Source organism: Podarcis bocagei, assembly GCF_964188305.1.
Source record: "Podarcis bocagei genome assembly, chromosome: 4".
Taxonomy (NCBI): domain Eukaryota; kingdom Metazoa; phylum Chordata; class Lepidosauria; order Squamata; family Lacertidae; genus Podarcis; species Podarcis bocagei.
The window spans coordinates 25,504,329-25,527,894 of NC_138128.1; the positions used below are offsets into that span (position 1 = coordinate 25,504,329).

Below are 23,566 nucleotides of genomic sequence, written 5' to 3' on the forward strand. Positions count from 1 at the left end.
GGTGTGCCACCCCTTCATACATCATACATACATCACAGAAGGGGTGTAACCCAAGACAACCCCCCACAAACATCATACCTACATCACAGAAAAGGCGATCTACAACAGAAATTTGAATGTTGTTTTTCCTGTCTGTCAGGTTATCTGATAATGCCTTATCTGATTGCCTTTCCTGGTAGTCTGGTCATTCCTTTGAAATGGTGATTTCCCAATTTCTGAGACAATGGGAAGGTTCCCTCACCCCCTCCCTCCTTGCAGAGAAAACAGTTTAGTCAGTTTGGGAGTCAAAATGGTTTCAAGGTGGTCTTCCTGTGCTACTCCAGACATGTGGTCCACATGTATGTGCTTGGTTGGTACATTTATTGTATAAAAGACCTTATTTTTTTAATTTCACCTGCAATTCGCATTGCTCCCAGTATGTGTATAGGTAGCAAAATATATGCACAGCCACATATTCCCATATCATAGCATCCTTTTCTTCGGACACGTCGAGGCAGGAGTCGAGAGCAAGTCAGCAATAACTCACCAAGTGTCAGTGAAGTTAACAGATAGTTCAAAGAAACCAAACGGCTCAGGCCTACTGATCACAGCAACTCTTCCCAGCAGGTCTTGCCCCAGTGAGGCAGTTGTGAGAACTGCCTTCCCACTAACAGCAGAATGCAAGGGTTCCTCTGTGGTCATCATTTCTCCCCCTGCCCCGCCAGCAGTGGTGTAGCGTGGGGGGTGCAGGGGGGTCCGGCCGCACCGGGCGCAACATCTGGGGGTTAGGGTTAGGGGGCACAAATCCACTGGTTAGGGGGCGCAAATCCACGGGTTAGGGGCGCAAATTACTTGCCTTGCCGCGGGTGCTGACAACCCATGCTACGCCACTGCCCGCCAGTACCACCAGAGAAGTGAGGAGAAGTTATTATGGCAGATTCCGGGTTCTGGCGAGACCTTATGAGAGCCCTGCAAAATGTTGCGAGACCACCACGAGATTTTGCGGAGCCTCTGGACACCTCCGTGAGATCTCATGGGGCTGCTGTGAGATCTTGCCAAAACCTGGAAGCCGTAGCCCCATGACCCTGGTAAGTGAGGCTTCATTGGGGGTGGCCAGTGTGCACACAGGGCAGTACCTTATTGTTTTGCCTCAGGCAGTGGAGTGGGATGAGCCAAGTTCAGGGGTAGTTCCCTATAGGTATAGGCAAAGGTACCCCTGACCGTTAGGTCCAGTCGCAGACGACTCTGAAGTTGCGGTGCTCATCTCGCTCTATAGGCCGAGGGAGCCGGAGTTTGTCTGCAGACAACTTCCGGGTTATGTGGCCAGCATGACTAAGCTGCTTCTTGCGAACCAGAGCAGCGCACGGAAATGCCGTTTACCTTCCTGCCAGAGTGGTACCTATTTATCTACTTGCACTTGACATGCTTTCGAACTGCTAGGTGGGCAGGAGCTGGGACCGAGCAACGGGAGCTCACCCCATTGTGGGGATTCGAACCGCCGACCTTCTGATCAGCAAGCCTGTGGTTTAGACCACAGCGCCACACACGTCTCTTAGTTCCCTCTGTAACTTTAGACTGGACTATTGCAATGCACACTATATTTCCCTATAGTACAGTTTAAAGTTACTGAGGCCTGCACCACAGTGGCCAAGCTATCCCTGTCAAGGCATGGCTGTAGCTGGTGCACCAGGTGAAGCAGGAATAAAGCACTCTTGGGCACTCAAAGCAGGAGCCAACCCTGACCGCTTCAGCAGATGCAGGTTGTATTCTGCAAAAGATTATTCCACCACAAAAATCTGAAGTGAAGTTTGAAACGGCAGTCCCGTTGAAACTTGTTCAGGCGGAAGATGCTACATAAATGTAAATTGATAGTACCTATTTGAAACAATTGTTTACTTATTACTGCATAGCTTGGTGTGAGCTCGACAGGGAAAGTGTTGACATCCGAGGGGAAGGCACTAATTCCATGCATGACTTTCCAGCTAACTTTCTAGCAGAGACTCAGCTAATAGGCACCCTTGGTTCTGGCCTGCCATGAAGCTACAAATCCAACTTCTGACAGAAAATTGCTCGGAGACAGGAGATTCTGAGGACCTTCTATGACATAAAATGGTAAGAAAAAGGAGCAAAACAAAAGGGATAAAAAAGGAGAGCAAGTCTAGCAATACAGGAAGTTTGCATAGCTGTTGTATGGAAACCGCTCCAGAGGGACATAGGACAAGCTAATTCATGAGAAAGGGTGTGGAGGAATATAATACAGTACATTCAGACCAGGGAAATCTGAGAATCAAAGCTCTCTGAAGGGAATTGGGGTCTCCTAACAACTCACAGCACTTCTAACTACATTCTCCAGGATTCTTTGGGGGAAGCCATGACTGTTTAAAGTGGTAAGATACTGCTTTAAATGTACAGTGGTACCTCGGGTTAAGGACTTAATTCGTTCTGGAGGTCCGTACTTAACCTGAAACTGTTCTTAACCTGAAGCACCACTTTAGCTAATGGGGCCTCCTGCTGCTGCTGCTGCGCCACCGGAGCACGATTTCTGTTCTCATTCTGAAGCAAAGTTCTTAACCTGAAGCACTATTTCTGGGTTAGTGGAGTCTGTAACCCAAAGCATATGTCATCTGAAGCGTATGTAACCCGAGGTACCACTGTGTAGTGCAAATGAGGCCTGACACAGAATTTATTATTGATAGCTTAAAATACACCTTCCCCCTGTGATATTATTATTATTATTATTATTATTATTATTATTATTATTATTATTATTATTATTATTATACATTGCAGTTTTGATGATTAAATAAGAGTCTATGTTCATCAGTACTGGGTTTTTGGTTCATTGGGCTGTCTGAGAAACTTAAGCCTATGTACCATAACAAAAGAGTGGGCATATTATGTACCAGTCTCAAAAAAAAAAAAAAAATACCACCTTGCACTCCTGAAGGAGCATAACAGGCTTCACAGGATGTAGGGAGCAGAGGAACTTAGCTGTCCCCAAGAAGTTAATTTCTTTGTTTAGAGGGTTTCTGGGCCCCTCCAGATGATATTTTTATTCAGCGTTCATCCTGGTTCTCTTACACAAAGATTACATGGTGCTTAGACTATGCCTGGTCTTTACTGAGCATTCCTTCTGACTAGGGTTGCCAGTCAGGCGCCTCCCAGGCCCTGAGATTTTAAGGCCCAAACCTGAGGCCTAGGAGCTGGTCCTGGTGATGTCATTAAGCACAGAACATTAAGCATTAACCACAGTGCAGCACCTAGAAAGGAAGAACAAAGGACCTTGCAACCTGCGCTTGTGGTGAAGTGTTCTTGCAAACGGCTGGTGTTAATGATATAATTGCCAGTCAGTAATGTACGCATTTAATTTCCTTCTGACCTCACTGTCTACAGGGCCACCCCTCTCACCAACACGTATGCCATTAGACAATTTGTTACTTTTTAAGGTGCCACAAGACATTCTTGTTTGTTCAGAAAAAAGAAAAGGCATTTAAGATGTTCATAGGAATACATAACATTGACATCAACGTACAAGATCAAATATCTGTCACATAAGACAATGGCAGAAGTCAGAGGGGGTACTAGCACAAAGGAGATTAACCTTCCCAGTCTCTGCTCAACAGAAACACACACACACACAAAATTTATTCCCCAAGCCTTGGGTTCAAGACATGGGATGTGATGGGAGTTGTAGTCCACCAAAGTAAAAATTACAAGGACCTTCTGTTCACACCAAGAACAGACCTTTCCAAACTTCTGTTTTACACAGAGACATAATTTATGTTCTAAACTCTGTGCTGAAGACACGGTGGGTGGGAACCAAGAACACTACTTTGCTAGCAGAATTCCCTTTTGTGAATCAATATAGATCTGTCTTCAATCCACATTTTAGTTTGGGAAACTCTTCCATAATTATTAAACACATACCACTGCACTCTTTTCCACATCCAGTGATTTTATACCCAATTACGAACATCTGACAAAGAATCTCTGGTTATTCCACTAACAATAACTAATTTCTGACTGAATATATTGTTCTGCTGGGGCTTAGAGTTGGCAGGGGAAGTGATAGCAAAGTTATTTAGGTATGGTCACATCAGGCAACAGTCTCTTTTGCTAAAGTAAAGTCAGGTTCAGAAGAAAGTAGCTTGACATAGCCAAGATATGTCCAGGTTCATGGCATACTTTATCAGGACCATGGAAAGCTCCCACTGTGCTCTTCTGGCTGTAGCTCTGCCCCAAGTGTGACTAAAGGAGAGATGTTGCATTAGTAAAGTGCTGAAGCCATCTGGAAAGCTGCGAAGGCCTGACCTGAGATCAGTCCATTAACCATGCAGAGGAATTCAATGTTGCACGCTTCTGATCATTCTGTCAGCACAAGCATTTCTGCTTGCCAGACAGAATGACCCCCCCCCACTCTCTTCCCACTGTGTTCCAGGGATTCTGCTCACCCTCCAGAGCAGATTTGGGGGAGGCGCAGGGGGCTCACAGAGAGAGGAGAGGGGGGAGAGCCCTGCTGTGCAAGAGGGAGCCCTTGCTCTGACTTCTGCTAGTGCACCGGGCTGGCTGAATCCAGGCCACAGTTTACCAAAATGTGGGAACACAGCCAATACGTCTCTTTATAATGAAAGTAAAAGGAGCAGTATTTGTCAGGTGGTGAAGAAGAAGAAGAAGAGTTTGGACTTGATATCCTGCCTTTCACTCCCCTTAAGGAGTCCCAAGCAGCTAACAATCTTCTTTCCCTTCCTCCCCCACAACAAACACTCTGTGAAGTGAGTGAGGCTGAGTTCACCAGATTACAAGTCCACCGTTCTTTTTTTAAAAAAAAAAAACCAACACAACTTTTTTTATTCAAAATTAAAACAAAACATATTATCCAGAAACATATCATTCTTATTCCCCCCCATTTTTCCTCCCTCCCCCCTCCCCCCACAAACCCCACCCCACCCCCCAACTTCCCTCAGTTCCAGTCTTTGATTTCTCTAAAAATGCAGTTTTCTGCATGTTACACAGTTGTATAGATCCTCAAACTATTTAGCTGATTATTATCAATAAAAAGTTTGTGAATGTTTATTCAAAGCCAGCCAAGGAGTCCAGTTTGCTTTGTTGCATCTTCAAATACTTTGTAAAGGGTTCCCATTCATCTTTAAAGTCACAGTTAATGAGTCCACCATTCTTAACCACTACACCACGCTGGCTCTTCCATTTAAATACTTAAATGAAAGCCAGTGGGTAAGTCAGCCTTCTGTGATATATTGGCTCCTAAACAGAGCTGAAAGTAGCCAAACTTTTCAGATGCACAGTTCAAATTAAGATCTCTAAATTGAATTATTGTAGATATAAATAAAATTCAGCTCAATGTTCCATGTTCACCTAGGGTGAGAAAAAGAAGAAAGGATAGCTTTATTCTGACATTCATAATTATGTAACACAAGAACATAAAAAATAGCCTGGTGGATCAGGCCCACAGACCATCTAGTCCAGCATCCTGTTCTCACAGTGGCCAACTAGATGAGTAAAATGAGACCTATCCTTCTTTGCATCTGGTCACTCTATATGTAGTTGGGATGTTAAATACTCACCTCTAAATAATAACCTCTGATCACCTCTGCTTCACCGATGTAAAGTTATAAGGAAAAAATGAAGTTATGTCACACGAAACTGCTCCATATTTCATGAAAGAGCTTTCCAGAGAACCTCAGTGAATGACAAATTCCCGCTTTAAAATTAATTCAAAGAAAGCTATTTTGGGCTCCTTTCACAGTTTGCTCAAATATCGGCCTGCTCTCTTTCACAGTCCAAACCCCTCTCTTTTGCATGTCGCGCTCGACTCTCGACTCCCAAGTCCCAGAAGTGTTCTTTTATCACTCCAGTTCCCATGAAATCTCATTATAGTCCGCAGCAGTTAACAGTTTATGTCATTGCTCACTGCAGCAACTGTTCTTAAATGTGCTGTTCCTGCAGAGAATGCTGTGAGCTATTCTTTCAAGGGCAATTACCGGCCAATTAATAAATAAAAGCACTTTAGTTTGTTTTGAAGTTGCTTGGTGCTGCTTATGAGGCCAAATGCAAGGATGGGAGCAAGTTCAGGGGAGAATCAGTCAGCAGGAAGGCTTTCCCTCCCTGGTTCTCTTTTGCTGGTGACATAAGAATATAAGAAGAGGCCAATGGCCCATCTAGTCCACCATCTTGTTCTCACAGTGGCCAACCAGAAGCCTGTGAGGAAGCCCAAAACCAGGACCTGGACACAACAGTATTCTCCTCACTCATCTCCTATGAATTTGTCTAAACCTCATTTAAAACCATCCAAGTTGGGGGCTGTCGCTACATCTTGCAGCAGCAAATTCTATATAGGTTAAATATGCATTGTGTGAAGAAGTGGCTCTGTATGCAGGATGTCTCTAAGGCCATATTAATAACTTCTCCTGAAGCCAGGCTCTGAAACCACAAGTAAGTCCACTAGAACCATAGGACACTTGCAAGATGTGGAAGAAGGTAAGCAACCGTTCTTTCCAGTGCTCTCACTTTTTTGTGATGTGTTTCCTCTTTTATGGTGATGCATTCATGCTCACCCTAAATGGAGATTGTGTTACATCATCTGTCTGGATGCCCTTTTTATAAAGAGCCAAGTGAGAAACGTATTTACAAAATTATAATTAAAGTATCAGGGCCTAGAAAATCAGCTAGGCCTTTTTATCTCCTTTTTAATATATGTGTGTGTGTTAAATATAATACCTATGTGTATATAGGGATGCGGGTGGCGCTGTGGTATGAACCACAGAGCTTAGAGCTTGCTGATCAGAAGGTCAGTGGTTCAAATCCCTGTGACGGGGTGAGCTCCTGTTGTTCAGTCCCAGCTCCTGCCAACCTAGCAGTTCAAAAGCACGTCAAGTGCAAGTAGATAAATAGGTACATCTCTGGCGGGAAGGTAAACGGCATTTCCGTTTGCTGCTATGGTTCGCCAGAAGCAGCTTAGTCATGCTGGCCACATGGCCTGGAAGCTGTCTGTGGACAAACCCTGGCTCCCTCGGCCAGTAAAGCGAGATGAGCGCGCAACCCCAGAGTCGTCTTCGACTGGACTTAACAGTCAGGGGTCCCTTTACCTTTACCTTATGTGTGTATATATTAGTGCCTTTTTAATATATGTGTGTAAACATATACACACAAAAGAGCTCTGTTTGCTGAAAATCTTAGAAATAAATAATGAGATAGTTTGCTGCTCCTTATTTTGGAGACCAGGTTATGTATACTTTCGAAAGCCCTCCACACTGTTGGTTCTGGGTGTGGATATATTCTGCAAAATGTCATCGGTGCAATAATACTGCATGAGTGGTGGGTTTACCCTGGACTGTCCACACATCATACTTAGTTAGTTGTTCCACGATGCTTCCTTGGTGTTGCTGCATTATTTCCATCTGGAGGGACATTGCTGTGCTACAGTGCATCCAAGGTGAAACAAAGCATCCCAGAACTTTAGCATACCCTTCAACTGTCCCACTTTGAGCAGGACATTCTGGAATTACAGAACCTACCCTGGCTTTTGATGGGATCCCGGGATGTTCTGTTTTGGCTCTCATGAGAGTGTGGCACCAAAAGACAGCCATTTGGGAGGGGCTGTGCTCTCATGTGAATCACATGACTCTTGCGAGAGCACAGCTCCCCAAAATGGGCATCCTGGTTTTCCTCTGCAGGATGTTGGAGGGTATACATTTGTGGTATGAAAAGCAATAGGCTTTCAATAGGAAGCTGCAGGATATGCACTGCCTGGAAATGAAGCAGTATATCTGCCCCCAAGCTTCTGCAGGTGCAAAAGCAAGATTGCATATAACTCTTCCAACCCATTAACCACAAAGTACAGTACAGTGGTGCCTCGCAAGACGAAATTAATTCGTTCCGCAATTCTCTTCGTCTTGCGGTTTTTTCGTCTTGCGATGCACGGTTTCCCATAGGAATGCATTGAAAATCAATTAATGCGTTCCTAGGGAAACCGACTTCAGACCAGGTCCGGGGACAGTCTGTCCCCGGACCTCTTCTGAAGGCTGGGGGGGGACAAGGGCTTTTCTTCCCACCCCCAGCATTTTAAAAAACCCTGGGACAGCGGAGGACTTCTCCGCTGTGCGGGGCTATCTTAAAATGCTGGCGGGCGGCATTTTAAAATCGCTCCGGACAGCGGAGGACTTCTCCGCTGTCCGGGGCGATTTAAAAGCCCCTGGGAAGGCAGGCAGGGGGGACAAAGACTTTCGCCCCCTGCCCGCCTTCAGAAGGTGTTCCCGCCCCCCGCCCCACTTCGGAACAGCTTTCCGAAGTGGGGCGGATGGGGCAGGTGTCCCCGCCCCCCCCGCCCCACTTCGGAACAGCTTTCCGAAGTGGGGCAGCGGGGCCAGGTGTCGCCGCCCCCCCCCGCCCCACTTCGGAAGAGCTTTCCGAAGTGGGGCGGCGGGGCCAGGTGTTCCCGCCCCCCTCCCCACTTCGGAAGAGCTTTCCGAAGTGGGGCGGCGGGGCCAGGTGTTCCCGCCCCCCCTCCCCACTTTGGAAGAGCTTTCCGAAGTGGGGCGGCGGGGCCAGGTGTTCCCGCCCCCCCTCCCCACTTCGGAAGAGCTTTCCGAAGTGGGGCGGCGGGGCCAGGTGTCCCCGCCCTACTTCGGAACAGCTTTCCGAAGTGGGGCGACGGGGGCAGGTGCCCCCGCCCCCCGCCCCACTTCGGAACAGCTTTCCGAAGTGGGGCGGCGGGGCCAGGTGTTCCCGCCCCCCCTCCCCACTTCGGAAGAGCTTTCCGAAGTGGGGCGGCGGGGCCAGGTGTTCCCGCCTGCCCTCCCCACTTCGGAAGAGCTTTCCGAAGTGGGGCGGCGGGGCCAGGTGTTCCCGCCCCCCCTCCCCACTTCGGAAGAGCTTTCCGAAGTGGGGCGGCGGGGCCAGGTGTTCCCGCCCCCCCTCCCCACTTCGGAAGAGCTTTCCGAAGTGGGGCGGCGGGGCCAGGTGTCCCCGCCCCCCCCCGCCCCACTTCGGAACAGCTTTCCGAAGTGGGGCGGCGGGGCCAGGTGTTCCCGCCCCCCCCTCCCCACTTCGGAAGAGCTTTCCGAAGTGGGGCGGTGGGGCCAGGTGTCCCCGCCCCCCCCGCCCCACTTCGGAACAGCTTTCCGAAGTGGGGCGGCGGGGGCAGGTGTCCCCGCCCCCACTCCCCACTTCGGAACAGCTTTCCGAAGTGGGGCGGCAGGGGCAGGTGTCCCCGCCCCCACTCCCCACTTCGGAACAGCGTTTTAAAATGCTGGGGGTCGGGAGCGAAGCGCTGCCGACCCCCAGCATTTTAAAATCTCCCCGTGTCCCGGGGAGGTTTTAAAATGCTGGGGGTCGGCAGCGCTTCGCTCCCGACCCCCAGCATTTTAAAATCTTCCCAGGACACGGGGAGATTTTAAAATGCTGGGGGTCTGCAGCGCTTCGCTCCCGACCCCCAGCATTTTAAAATCTTCCCAGGACACGGGGAGATTTTAAAATGCTGGGGGTCTGCAGCGCTTCGCTCCCGACCCCCAGCATTTTAAAATCTTCCCAGGACACGGGGAGATTTTAAAATGCTGGGGGTCTGCAGCGCTTCGCTCCCGACCCCCAGCATTTTAAAATCTCCCCGGGACAGAGACTTCTCTGCTGTCCCTTGGAGATTTTAAAATGCTGGGGGTCGGCAGCGAACGCTTCGCTCCCGCCCGCCAGCATTTTAAGATCGCCCGGGGCAGGCGGGGGGGAGGCAGGCGGGGGGGGGGAGCAAAGACTTTTGCCCCCCGCCGGCCTTCAGAAGAGGTCCTCTTCTGAAGGCCGGCTGTGGGCGAAAGTCTTTGCTCCTGACCGCCAGCATTTCCCTATGGGCTTTCGTCTTGCGATGCAAGCCCATAGGGAAATTCGTCTTGCGAAGCGCCTCCAAAACAGAAAACCCTTTCGTCTTGCGGGTTTTCCGTCTTGTGAGGCATTCGTCTTGCGGGGTACCACTGTAAAAAGGAAGCCTGGTGTCAGGAATCCAGTCCCTGGCTTGATCACACAGTAAGCGTAGTTAATTAAAAAGGATTATTTATTGTCAAAACAAACAGATAGCTCCAGAAGGCTCTAATACAGCCTCCGGCATCATCAATCAAGATGACCCTTCTGAAGACTCCTTCCAGTTTCTACAGAAGATATTAAACTTTCACACTTTGCATCTGTTGCTTTGTTTCCAGTCTAACAGCCCTCCCCCTAGCGACTGTTAGGAGGGATTGGATCAGCTCCAATTCTGACAGACTCCTTCCTTTTCTGTTTGAACTCCCCAAGAGCTTTGGCTGGTTTCCCACCCACTCTCAGTCATTCCCTTATCAACCAGCATTCCAAGGGACGGGGCAGTTGGCACTAGCCAATGTTCATCCTGCATGCCAGTTAACCCTCTCTGCTCCTGGCTGCTTTCTTCAGCTGGCTGCAAACCTTCACTGGGAGCTGGCTGATTCCTGACACATGGAGGGACCATTTGTCCTTTCAAATGTGCCATATTCAAGCATGCATGTTCCCACCCATCCCCAATAAAGAGAACTGCAATGCCAAGCGTGCTGAAACTGCAGCTGCAATCCTGCAGTGTTCAGCAATCCACACAGGCAGAGCCAGTCTTAACACACCAAAGCTAAGCTAAAGAATAAATAAGAAAGAATAAGCTAATTCCTGAAACCGAAACTGCTGTGCTGACCACAGTTTAGTGTGTATACCATGTAGAAGACATAGTCGCCCACTGCTATCAACAAGCAGCACTAGCTGCCAATAAACTGGTGTCCATCAAAGATCAAGTGCCTTTCTTCAGTGTAAGTGTCTCGCTTACTGAGCGTAACACGGCCTTACCTTTACAAAGTTACATGAGAGTTTACAGAAAGGAGATCTTCATGAAAAGTATTTGTCCTTTGGCCATTTCATTTAAGAACAAGATCTCGTTCTCATTCTGCTCCACTAGGCATCCTGCTATCATCTTCAGCGGAATCAAGCATTAGCCTTAAAACGCATCACCATTCCGTCCGGTGACTTGAAAGCAACCTGTCAGTCTTCCTGTGCGGCATCAAGGCCGATGCCTTCAATTATTAAATAATTCTGATTTCCCTGAAATAGATATGTAATTGCAGCCTGTTTTTATATAAATCTGTGTCTTAAATTAAACATTCATGCTGTATATACAATGGACAGAAAAACACAGAGGCCCTGTCCAACTCTAATGAAAGTTTAATTGCTAAGAGACAGTATTGAGTTTACAATTAAGTGCAGAGTGGAGATAGAAAAGGGAGGGAGCTTCCTTCCTGCCATTTAAACCCCAAGATCAGGACAGTTCATATCAGCACTTGTGTGGAAGAAGGATGAGCTGCTCTTATGTGCTGGAGAGCTGGTTTATAAAGCTATCGTATCGTTCTGTGCCGTGAACAGATGGACAAGAAGGCATCCAGTGATCTACATAGCCTGGAAAACATGGAGCTAGAAGAGATATCCAGCAAAATATCTGATCTAGACAAGTGGAGAAAGATCTTTAGTTGTCATGGGTAAGTTTTTTTAAAATTCCTACTTAATTCTTGCATGTGCCTGTAGGTCACCTTTAAGGTTGCAAACCTATGAAATGACATTCCATGGAATTTAGTGGGGCTTACTTTTGAGTAGGGATGGAAGGCTCTGTCCATCTTTGTTTTCGTGGTTTCCCATTTTTCCCATTTTGAATTCAGTTCTCCACATTTCTGAAGGAATTTCCAGATTTTTTTTTTAAAAAAAAATCCCATGAAAATGGATCAGCCTGTTATCAGACATTTATCCTAATAAACATATATTTGCATGAGGTTTTGTGTAAAGTACACATTTTGGCAAGTGATTGCCCCAACATGCTACATTTTTGTATGCTACTTTCACTAATATATTAATTTTTATGCATCTATTAATTCCACTAATGTAAAGGTAAAGGACCCCTGGATGGCTAAGTCCAGTCAAAGGCGACTATGGGGTGTGGCGCTCATCTTGCTTTTCAGGCCAAGGGAGCCGGTGTTTGTCCAGAGTGCACGAAAATGCCGTTTACCTTCCCACCGCAGCAGTACCTATATATCTACTTGCACTGGTGTGCTTTTGAACTGCTAGGTTAGCAGAGCTCATCCCGTTGTGGGGATTCGAACCGCTGACCTTCCAATCAGCAAGCCCAAGAGGCTCAGTGGTTTAGACCACAGCACCACCCACTCCCTAATTCCCCTAATGTATGCATTTTTGTAACATGTGTCGGAGATTGCAAAATTCAAATAAGTAAGAATTTCAGAGGATGACTGTGGTTTGATTCTCATATTGCTTCTAATTTAATAGATTTGACTTTAAATATGAACCAAGTCTAATTTCTCCCCCATCCCTACTTTTGAGTAAATATATATAGAACTGGAACGCCCAGGATATGCTTGTGTGACAGAAGGCTTGGTGGCAAATACTAGGGGTTATTTTGGGGTGTTTTTTGGTAGAGTCTTTGCTAGATTTGCGCTTTTAGCAAATCCATCTTGTTTGTTTTTTATTTTTCAGACTGGAAATCAGCCACACCACCCATCAGGTAACTTCCTCCCATCTTATTTCCCAGTGTTGTGATCTTGCCAGCAGCAGCAACTGCTTTTAAAAAGATTGCTGCTGTATGAAAGAAATGCAGGTGATGACACTTCTAAAACGAATCCAGCAAACTGTAAAGAAGGCATTTCTGGAAGTGTCTTCCTACACAGGTTTAACTCAGCTTAACTACTTCCAAACGAATTTTAGAGAAACGTTCATGATTGGATTCCCTGTGACGTAGAATACCGACAGTATACTGTATAAGCGCTGCTGTGCATGCAGAAAGTGCCAAATTCAATCCCTGGTGTCTCTAGGTAGGTCTGGGGGAGATGGGACCCCTGTCTGCAGTCCTGGAGAGCCATTGCCAATCAGTGTTGGCAATATGGAGCTAAGTGGACTAATAGGTTGTCTCAGTATAAGGCAGTTTCTTAAGTTCTTAGGTCCTATCTATCTATCTATCTATCTATCTATCTATCTATCTATCTATCTATCTATCTATCTATCATCTATATCTATCTATATCTAGAATCATAGAATCATAGAATCATAGAGTTGGAAGAGACCACAAGGGCCATCGAGTCCAACCCCCTGCCAAGCAGGAAACACCATCAGAGCACTCCTGACATATGGTTGTCAAGCCTCTGCTTAAAGACCTCCAAAGAAGGAGACTCCACCACACTCCTTGGCAGCAAATTCCACTGTCGAACAGCTCTTACTGTCAGGAAGTTCTTCCTAATGTTTAGGTGGAATCTTCTTTCTTGTAGTTTGGATCCATTGCTCCGTGTCCGCTTCTCTGGAGCAGCAGAAAACAACCTTTCTCCCTCCTCTATGTGACATCCTTTTATATATTTGAACATGGCTATCATATCACCCCTTAACCTCCTCTTCTCTATCTATCTATCTATCTATCTATCTATCTATCTATCTATCATCTCTATCTATCTATCTCTATCTATCTATCATCTATCATCTCTATCTATCTATCTATCATCTATCTATATCTATCTATCTCATCTATATCTCTCTATCATCTATCTATATCATCTATCTATCTATCTATCTATCTATCTATCTATCATCATCATCATCATCTATCTATCTACCTATCTATCTATCTATCTATCTATCTATCTAATCTATCTATCATCTATCTATCATCTATCAAAATCAAGCTTTTATCAATCAATTTTCAAACACAAGAAGAGCCCTGCTGGGCCAGGCCAATGTTTCCTTCACTCCAGCATCCTGTTCCCACAGTGCTTTTAACCAGATGCCTACAGGAAGCCTGCAAACAGGACATGAGTGCAACAGCACTCTGCCGCAACTGGTATTCAGAGACATACTGCCCCCAGCAGTGGAGATAAAAACATGTTAAACCTATATTAAAACATAACATCAATATATTTGTTTCTATATAACTTTTGCATGCCCTTCACGCAGTCTTTGCAGTCCTCCCTTGTCTTTTGATTTTCACATTTAGGATTGCCATTTTGCACACACACACACCCAGACACTTTGGTCATGTGTCTTTAGCATGGGCTGACACCAGAGGCAGATTTAGGGCAAAGTGCTCCCCTGCTGGCACCAGGAGTGCCAACTTGAATAAAGTATTTGGGGGAGGGGGCAGGTAAGCCCCGCTCCACATAACCACAAGACATAGTGCACACACATAATTTGACTGGCAATGTCCATCCACTTGGGGGTGGGGGGTGGCCCCATCAAATATTTTATGTGGGGAAAAGGGACCTCAGCCCCTAGGAGTTGGCTCCTATGGCTGGCACACACGAATTTAAATGGCCTTGGTCCAGTATACCTGAAGGAGTGTCTCCACCTCCATCGTTCTACCCAGACACTGAGGTCCAGCGCCGAGGGCCTTCTGGCGGTGCCCTCACTGCGAGAAGCCACGTTACAAGGAACCAGGCAGAGGGCCTTCTCAGTAGTGGCACCCGCCCTGTGGAACGCCCTGCCATCAGATGTCAAGGAAATAAACAACTACCAGACTTTTAGAAGACATCTGAAGGCAGCCCTGTTTAGGGAAGCTTTTAATGTTTAATAGACTATTGTATTTTAATATTCTGTTGGAAGCCACCCAGAGTAGCTGGAAAACCCAGCCAGATGGGTGGGGTGTAAATAATAAGTTGTTGTTGTTGTTGTTGTTGTTGTTGTTGTTGTTGTTGTTGTTTTACAAACGACCCTTTCCGCATCACTTAGCTCCCAGCAGGAAATGCCTCACTGCCTTACATTTTGTGAACAAGATGGCAGCCCTCCCTGCAGGGCCTATGATATGAGAATCACTGAGTCGAATGGGAGTTACGAGGTCACCTAGTGCAACTCCTTGCTCAATGTGGGATCGGCAAAGCAGGATGTAACTACAGTACCATCCATCCTCCACTTCAATACGCTGCCAGAGAGAGGTCCACCAAGGAAGTCCAATGGAATTTATTTACTGTATAGGAAAATTCTCTTGATGATGAACTTCCCTGTTATTTCTGCCCTTTGTGCCCTCTGAAGCATCAAGGAACGAGTCCGGTCTCTTTTCTGCATGGCTGTCCTTCAGATATTGTACTTGAAGACAGCCATCATGTCTCCCTTTGATCGTATCTTCCCTAGGCAAAACATACCCAGCCGTTTGAGCCATTCATAGGACTTGCAATAGCCCCTTTTGGAACAGGCAAATTATGCTCTGTGTATTAGCATGTCCTCGTGTTTCTCCATGTATGTATTATTTTCCTGGCAGCAACTGCTCATGCTACATCAGAAGTCACTTCATGTGGTTCTCCCAGGTTTTTAGCCTTCTTCAGCAATGTCATGGGGAACTGCTTTCCAAATGGAGAGAAGGCTCAGAATTCCTACTGTGCACTTCATGTAAGATGCCCAGCTGACCAAAAGCAGCCAGAGCCTGTGCCTTTAACGGCAGCTTGATCTGCAATAATCACAGCAACAGCAATGAGATAAATATAATCTGATCAAGCAGCTGTTAACCGCACAGGAACAGAGACCGTTAGAATGCTGGCAACCCTCTCTGTGTCTGTTTTGTTTTTTGTTTTGTTTTTTGGCATGTCTGTATTTGTACTCTTCTTCCCTCTATGCTCAAACTGGTTTACACCATAGACAGCACACAAGCAATCTACAGTATTTAAATGTTTCCCTCTTCTTTTATCACTGAGAGGTGGTTGCTTTTCAAGTAATCCATTTCCCTGCGTGGATTGCTGCTACCTGAGATGAGCAACAGTGTGTTTTGAAATTCTATTCATTTAAATATATCAAACTAGTAAGGATCTACGTAAATGGAACAAATGTTGATAGAATGGATGTATATTTCAGGAAGTGTGGCAAAATAGTTGGCCACACAGCTCACCAGCAACTCCTCTACATTTTGAATCATCTATATATGGCATATAAACTTCAAACAGGTAGAATTACTATCTGCTTCTTGGAGTTTCATATAACAAAATTAAAAAGCAAAAACGCAACACAACGTTAGGTTTCCTATGGCAGCTGAAACCAGGGAATGCTTTACAACTGAATTTTGAAATAAAAGAATGCATTAAATGAAGCATAAACCTGTGGTGGAAAGGAATAGATTTCTGGAGTGAAATGCAAAAATGGTTTTAGTGGACAAATGGCACAAATTAAAATTAACTAAGAAATGTATATTTTTTCTAGTTTTCTTCCAATATTTGTAACGATTAGCACATTTAACTTTCCAGGCCATCTGTTGCCACCCCATATTGTCCTTACACATTTTTACCCAAATCCCAGTTAACAATTAAATGGCAATCATTCATTAACCATGCAATCCAATATATGTAAGTCCCATTGAATTCATACTACTATGAAACAATGTATTTCCAGAGGAATCCCATCATCTCACATATCCATCACATATGGGTGTCAGTCCCTTGCATGCCACTCTCAGCATATATTCCTGGAATTAGAGTAGATCTTGACACATATATTAAAAGGGCAAAATGTTAAATTGGTGTTCCTTTAAGTAAACCCAAAATGAACAAGCAGCTCATTTCATATAACTCTCCAACCATCTCCACAAATTTCAAAAACTCATTCATGTAAGTTATTTGCATGAAAAACAGCCCCCGTCTACTGGGGGGGGGGGAGGAATTCCACTAAGTTCACATTTAGAGGCGAACTTTGCATGGGAACCGGTATAATGCAATCCTTCGACATTCACACTTTTCTGAATTTTACAATGCAGTTCTCCAGCCAAGTAATGTGTACAAAAATGCTTACACTAAGATAGAGTATGCATAAAAATGCATTATATTCGGTTAAATTGATTTGCAGATATATATGCACAGCAAAACTGCATACAAACGTTAGAAGAAATTTGCACTAAACCAGCTTTTTTTATTTAAAAAAATGCAATCCGAAAAATGGGAAATTGAGAGAATCTGACACTGACAGTTTTGTCCCACCCTAGTGGGACAATGAAAGGGAGAATAAAAATAGAACAACTATTCACTTCAATATTTCTTTTACCAAGGCAGGGTTCATGCCTTTATTTCCAAAACCTTTCCTAGTGCTGTAATTTGGACAAGAGCCATTTAATTTCTAAACCAGAAGGAGAGCTCCTGTTCTTTGGTAATCCAGGAAACTGAGCCAAGGCAGTTCTCCTTTCCAAGTGTCACTATCACTAGGTAATTTTGCCTGTGACTACTTTCGGTCTATTGGAAGCTATGGAAAACAGAACAGCACTGCAGCAGGTCAAAAGATGGGTAGATTCCAAGTTGAGTTACATAGAAATATTGCAGGAAGAAGTTAAGAAGAGTCAACTAGTAAGTACAAAAAATATTTGCTTGATTTTTTTGCCAAAAGAAAACAATCCTTTCTTGCTGGGAGTTTGAATTGTTTTGGGCTGTGTCATGCACCACGGACGACAAAAGCAATGCTTTGGGGGGGGGAAACATTGCATTGAGGGTGACTCTGAAGTAACATCAACATCTCAGTCCAGGACACCTCCCTGCATTTACCTGGAAGTAAGTCCCACTGGTTTCAGTGGAATTCACGTATAAGGAAATATACTTACTAACACAACAGGTATCAAATGGCTAACTTTGTAAGCTGTAGTCTCTGCAAACCTACTGGCATTTGTTGCCTTTAAACACCTTGCACTGTTTTTAAATGATGTATAAATTTATGTGCACCGAAAAGAGAATTATATTCTTGACACGCTGGTTTGAAACAATATTGAAACCTTTCGTCTCCTTGCAGATACAAACCATGTTATGGGACGTGGTTTTGTGCAGTTCCTTCATTTTAGGAGAATGTTTGCTATAAAAAAAAAGTCAGAAAATGTGGAGCCTGACACGAACGTATTTAGGGATATGCCATACAGCTTGGTTTCTGTTTGTTTATATTGTTTATCTAGAAGTGCCAAGACCACAAATCGGAGGACGACAAAGAGGACGCAGCTGCAGCGTCGCAAATGACAAACCCCCTAAAGCAAAGCCGTTTCCCATCCAATATTCTTTATTCGATTCCCAAAGCTCTCATCATCTCATCGAACCTCGGAGGGCGGCCCATCTCACTGGAAATGGCAGTGGTAAGCGGACCTTGTCAATTAAGTATGAGATGAAACTTAATCTCGCCAGAATTAAAGAGACACAGAAATCTTATCCAGGAGCACTGTTGGAATCAAGGCTGCAGTTGGCTGCTGTCAGAAATAATTTAAAAGGGATATAGTGGGGATTGGCTGTTTGGAATGGTTTTCAAGGCTGCTACTGGCCCCTGAATGTACACAACAGATCCTGCACTAGGTATTAAGCAATACAGATATGATGTGATATTTAACTTCCTTGTTCCAATTCTACTGGTGGCTCGCTGTGTTGTATACAGGGCTAGAGGAGAAATTCAAGCCCTAAACAACAGTGTCAGAGAGCCAGTAGAAAGCTGCCTCTGAAAATGGCTCCATTTGTGAATAGCCATTGATCGACAGACCTCCTGACAGATAACTCTCCACAAATTTATCTAATTCCTTCTTAAAGCCATCCAAGCTGGTTGCCATCACTGCATCTTGTGGCAGCAAATCCCATTAATTAATTTTGTTTTACGTGAAGAAGTACTTTCTTTGATCTGCCCCAAAACTGCTGCCAGTTAATTTAGTCGGGTGACCTAGAGTTCTGGTTTTATCGGAAGTCATCACTTTCTTCACAACTGCTTAGGTGAGCAGTAGTAGAAAACCTGTCCCAAGCAATTTTTTATTAAGAAGCACTAAACATTCCCCTTGATTATGTTTTCCTCAAAGCACATTGGGAACCATTTATGCAGCCATCTTTTGTGCAAAATGGGTGTGGGTGTCACTATTATTCTATTTACTTATTTATTGCCCTTAGCAGTTGTTGGTTACCAAGTGACTTGCATTTATAAACATAAACACCAATACATTATACCATAAAAGAAAAAAGAAAGAAAAGTCATATAAAAAAATAATAGTATGCTTATGGTTCAAATTATAGTATGTTTATAGATCATATCCCTCCATAGTTGTCCTTTCTGTAAACTGAAATGTCCCAAATACATTAACATTAGCAATGTTTCAACTGTGTATTGGAGCTGCAGTGAGATGATTTGTGAAAAGCTTGCAGGACATGCAAGTATATTTGTACTACTTACCGTGCACTTGATTCATATTTCTTTCCTCACCACTGATGATGGAGACTGAGGACATTTTGATGAGGGCCAGATTATCGAGAAAGTTAACAAGACCCTGCCTGGAGGCTATGATTCTCATATTGCACCACTGGCTTTGACAATGAAACTGTAAAGATGGTTTCAGAATATGAGTGTATGTATGTGCTCTGATTTGTAGTACAAGTACAATTTCAAGTGATCTGCCAAGAACCACAGTGATTTTCATGTCATCCATGGAGAAAGGGGTGGCATTTAAGAACAGTCGCCTTAACTGTTTATCATTTGGAAAGTGCTCCAGTTCCCTGATCATTGTGGTAAATGCCTGTTTCGTTCAGAGGAAGCCAGGAATATTAGCTTTCTTTTAATAAAGACCATATTTTTGTTGCTGTTTAATTCTTACCATTTCAAGGGACTACGGAGGATGTTATTTGGAAGCACATATCAAGTCTTCAGCTATGAATGGAAAAGAGCATATTTCAGATTCCACGAGCCTTATACTGATTTGGCCTACGCACTGGAGACAGATAAGGTAATAATACCTGGCAGCCATTTTTATACTGGTAATCGTGCAGCATGGATCAAACCAATCCCAGCCCAGTCATGTACTCCCTGGATGTTCAAGGGCAAAATCACAATCTATCTGCTTCAGTTGATCCCTGTCTAAAGTGGCTATTGGCGTTGCCTCCTTTGCAGGATGGTGATAATGTAAGTGGATTGTAAACCCCTTTCCTTATCAAGGGAGTTATACCAAGTATCAAACAGAAATGACATAGAGCTGGTTTACACAGCAGCATATGACTTGCACCCCCCCATATGTACAGAAGCTTCCAATTGCCTAAAACATAGATGGCCCCCAACCTAGCCTTAATACAGCTGCCCTGCTATATTAAGCCCAGTCCTTGGTCTCTTGTAGGCATTGCAGGAAAGGGGGAGGGATGCCCGACACATTTAAATCGCACAACATACTTGAATTATACCACAACAATCAGTAGCAGCCTGTGTGTGGGGCTGCCCTTCCGACAGCAGCGTTGTTGCTGCTTACCTGGACAGGGCTGAGCCAAGGTGCTGGCAAGGTTAGGGCGGCGTGGATAGGACTGCCACGACTGATCTGGCACTCCCATTGGTACATCACATGGCCCTGACCATGGGTCGGCAAACTAAGGTCTGCGGGCTGGATCAGGCCCAATTGCCTTATAAATCCGGCCCGCGAATGGTCCGGGAATTGCCGCGTGGATCGTCAGTACATGGATTGCCAGTGCGCACGTTCTTTCCCTCTCCCTCCCTCTTCCTCACACGGCAGAAGCGCCTCCTCCTCCCTTCCTCCTCCTGGCTTCTCCCCACCCTGCCTAGAGGAGGAAGGGGGCTGGGCTTTGTTGGTGCCAGCCCTTCCCCAGAGCCCTTTTGTGCGCCACTCACCTTTGTCAGGCTGCATTTTAATATTTTAATGTTGTATTTTAATCTTGTTTTTTAAGTTGTATTTCAATCAATTGTTTTTATATCGGGTGTTAGCCGCCCTGAGCCCGGTTTTGGCTGGGGAGGGCGGGGTATAAATAAAATTATTATTATTATTACTATTATTATTATTATTATTATTATTATTATTATTATTATTATTATTATTATTATTATTATCCCTCCACCGCCGCTGCTAGCCCCTGCTGCTCGCAAAACACAGGAGCCACGGTTGGCTGGGCGCCCCTCTCAAGCGGCCACCATTTAAAGCAGGCCCTCTTCAGAACCCTTTCATGCACTGCTCATCGTCCCTCGTTTATTCCCCCCCCCAAAAAAATATAGTCTGGCCCCCAACAATGTCTGAGGGACAGTGGACCAGCCCTCTGCTGAAAAAGTTTGAGGACCCCTGGCCCTGATCTTGCCATTGCTCTGCCTCCGTCCCGTCCAGATAAACAGCAGTGATACAGGCGTCGGGAGGGTCACCTGATCACACGTGTCACTATTGGCATGAGTAAATGTATGATGTAATTTACACAGAGCTTAAAAGGTAAAGGTATCCCTGACCATTAGATCCAGTCGCAGACGACTCTGGGGTTGCGGCGCTCATCTTGCTCTGTAGGCCGAGGGAGCCAGCATTTGTCCGCAGACAGCTTCCGGGTCATGTGGCCAGCATGACTAAGCCGCTTCTGGCGAACCAGAGCAGTGCATGGAAACGCCATTTACCTTCCCGCTGGAGCGGTACCTATTTATCTACTTGCACTTTGTCCTGCTTTCGAACTGCTAGGTTGGCAGGAGCAGGGACCGAGCAACGGGAGCTCACCCCGTCGCGGGGATTCGAACTGCCAACCTTCTGATCGGCAAGTCCTAGGCTCTGTGGTTTAACCTACAGCACCACCCGCTTATGCTGTGTAAATGCTTTCTTTCAGGGAGGAGCAGTAGCTGTTCAGATGGCTGTTCAAGTGAACATCATTAAATACTTGTTGTTTGTACAAAATAAAGAAGAAAATATGCGCCTACAAAGGTAAGGATGGGCGGGAGAGATATTTGCTTAAGCTGCATGGGGTTTCTTGGACTTTGTTGGTCAGACGTGACTCCCGCTAATTGATTTGCGATCCTCAATTAGCGATTTATGGCCGCCCGGCACACTTCCGCTGCGCAGCTCTCAGTCACGCCTCAGCAGAGTTTCACACAGCGGTGTAAAACTGTCACGTAGCTTGGCTTAGCTTCCAGACAAACACACAGAGTACAGGTTTGTCTATTTACAGTAGTTTATTCCAACAAATCTCCGGAAAAACCAGGACTGCTTGCAGCCATTACAAAGCTGCTCCTTTCCCCTCACATCACAGAGTGAGAATGACAAATTCCTCCCAAACTCCTCCCATCTTCGAAAACTGACGTCAGAATGGTGTGGCATCATGGGAACAACTTAACCTGTTAAGTTCCAAACTCAACACCCCCCCTTGCCGCACATTCTGACAAGACCCTTTTGAGTTCAACACCTTCCCCTTTGCCTTGTGCCCCTTCCCGGCATCTTTCCCAGGCACCTGTTGAACCCCTTCAACACTCCCAGAATCACACTGTGCGAATCTTGCCCACGCACTTGTTGCCTGGTATCTTTCAGGTGGAACGCCCTTTGTTGTGCGACTAGACCTTCTGGGCACAAACTCAGATGTTACCTCTGACTCACCGCTACTAGGAACTGTGTCCTCAACATCACGGGATTCCCCCTCTGACTTAAAGCGTCTTCGAATCCTCTCCATTACACTCACAGGAGAACTGGGCTCGCTTTTGGGTGTTCTCTTAACATCCTGTTGAGAAACTACCGATACCTCCTCCTGTTCCTGACCTTGGTCAGTTACCTGATCGTCATCATCGGATTCTGAATCCTGATCTTGGACCTGGTCCTCATCACCGGGATCAGCCTCTGCCTCCCTTTCCTCCTCAGAATCAGATAGACATTCTGAGAGCACATCACGCATGACAGCAGTCTGTGACCTTTTATCTTGCTCATAGAACTCAGCGTGTTTACTGATCAGTAACTTACTCTGATCACCTGATGGAAATGCAAACCTCCATGCACGTGCTTCTGGCTCATACCCGCAGAAGATCATTTTCCGGAACTTGGATCCATCTGGCCCCTGCAAAGCAGTAGGTACTGGCACAGATGCACCTGACCCAAACATACGCAAAAAATGAATCTGGGGTTTCCTGCCATGCAACAACCCAAACGGTGTGTCCCCTACCATGGAATTGTAGGTCCGATTCCAGGTGAAGCTCACATACCTGATTGCCTCCAGCCAAAACCTTGGAGGTAACCCAGAATCTTTCAGCAACACCTGTGCAGTTTTAACCAGAGCCTGACGTCTCAGCTCTGCCACACCCCCCTCATTGGGTGAAGTCACTGTGTGACGTATCCCTTTCTTGCGAAAGAACTTCTGCAAAGCAGAACCTGTAAACTGAGCACCTCTGTCACTTGTGACAGCTTGCACTCTGGTGGCAAACCTTTGTTCCACCTCCTCAATCCACCCTTTGATCAGCTGTGCTGCATCATCCTTGGATTTGAGACCAAGAGTCCAGGAATTCTGTGTAAAATTATCCTGCATCGTCAGCAGAAACCTTGACCCTCCCAGACTTGGTTTCCTTACAGGACCCCACAAATCTATGTGGACCAGTTCAAAAGGTCTTGTGGTTACCCTCTCCACTTTTGGATAACTGCATCCTTTTACCTTTGCCAGTTTGCAAGTTTCACATTTCACAGCAAATCCACATTCTGAAATATTACAACCGTTGGAAACCTCCGGCAGCACCTGTAGTTCTTCTAGAGAACCATGTGCTGTTCGTACATGCCAAGCATGGACACATGAATCATGATTGGGAATTGTAGCACGCAGTGCTTGTGCTTTCTCAACCTTCCCATCACCCTCCAGAGGTGTTT

The 23,566-nt window shown here is 45.5% G+C and overlaps 1 protein-coding gene across 1 annotated transcript in view; it reads left to right on the forward strand.

Moving 5' to 3' along the window:
* Nucleotides 1-1,691: 1,691 nt before the first annotated feature.
* Nucleotides 1,692-23,566, forward strand: part of MINDY4B (MINDY family member 4B) — a 45,985-nt gene continuing 24,110 nt past the window's right edge. Inside the window, exons 1-6 of the mRNA XM_081190741.1 lie at nucleotides 1,692-2,091; nucleotides 11,392-11,504; nucleotides 12,508-12,535; nucleotides 17,918-18,091; nucleotides 19,589-19,708; nucleotides 21,558-21,652. Of these exons, the coding sequence (XP_081046867.1) occupies nucleotides 2,089-2,091; nucleotides 11,392-11,504; nucleotides 12,508-12,535; nucleotides 17,918-18,091; nucleotides 19,589-19,708; nucleotides 21,558-21,652 (533 nt within the window). The 5' untranslated portion in view covers nucleotides 1,692-2,088. The remainder of the gene's footprint in view (nucleotides 2,092-11,391; nucleotides 11,505-12,507; nucleotides 12,536-17,917; nucleotides 18,092-19,588; nucleotides 19,709-21,557; nucleotides 21,653-23,566) is intronic.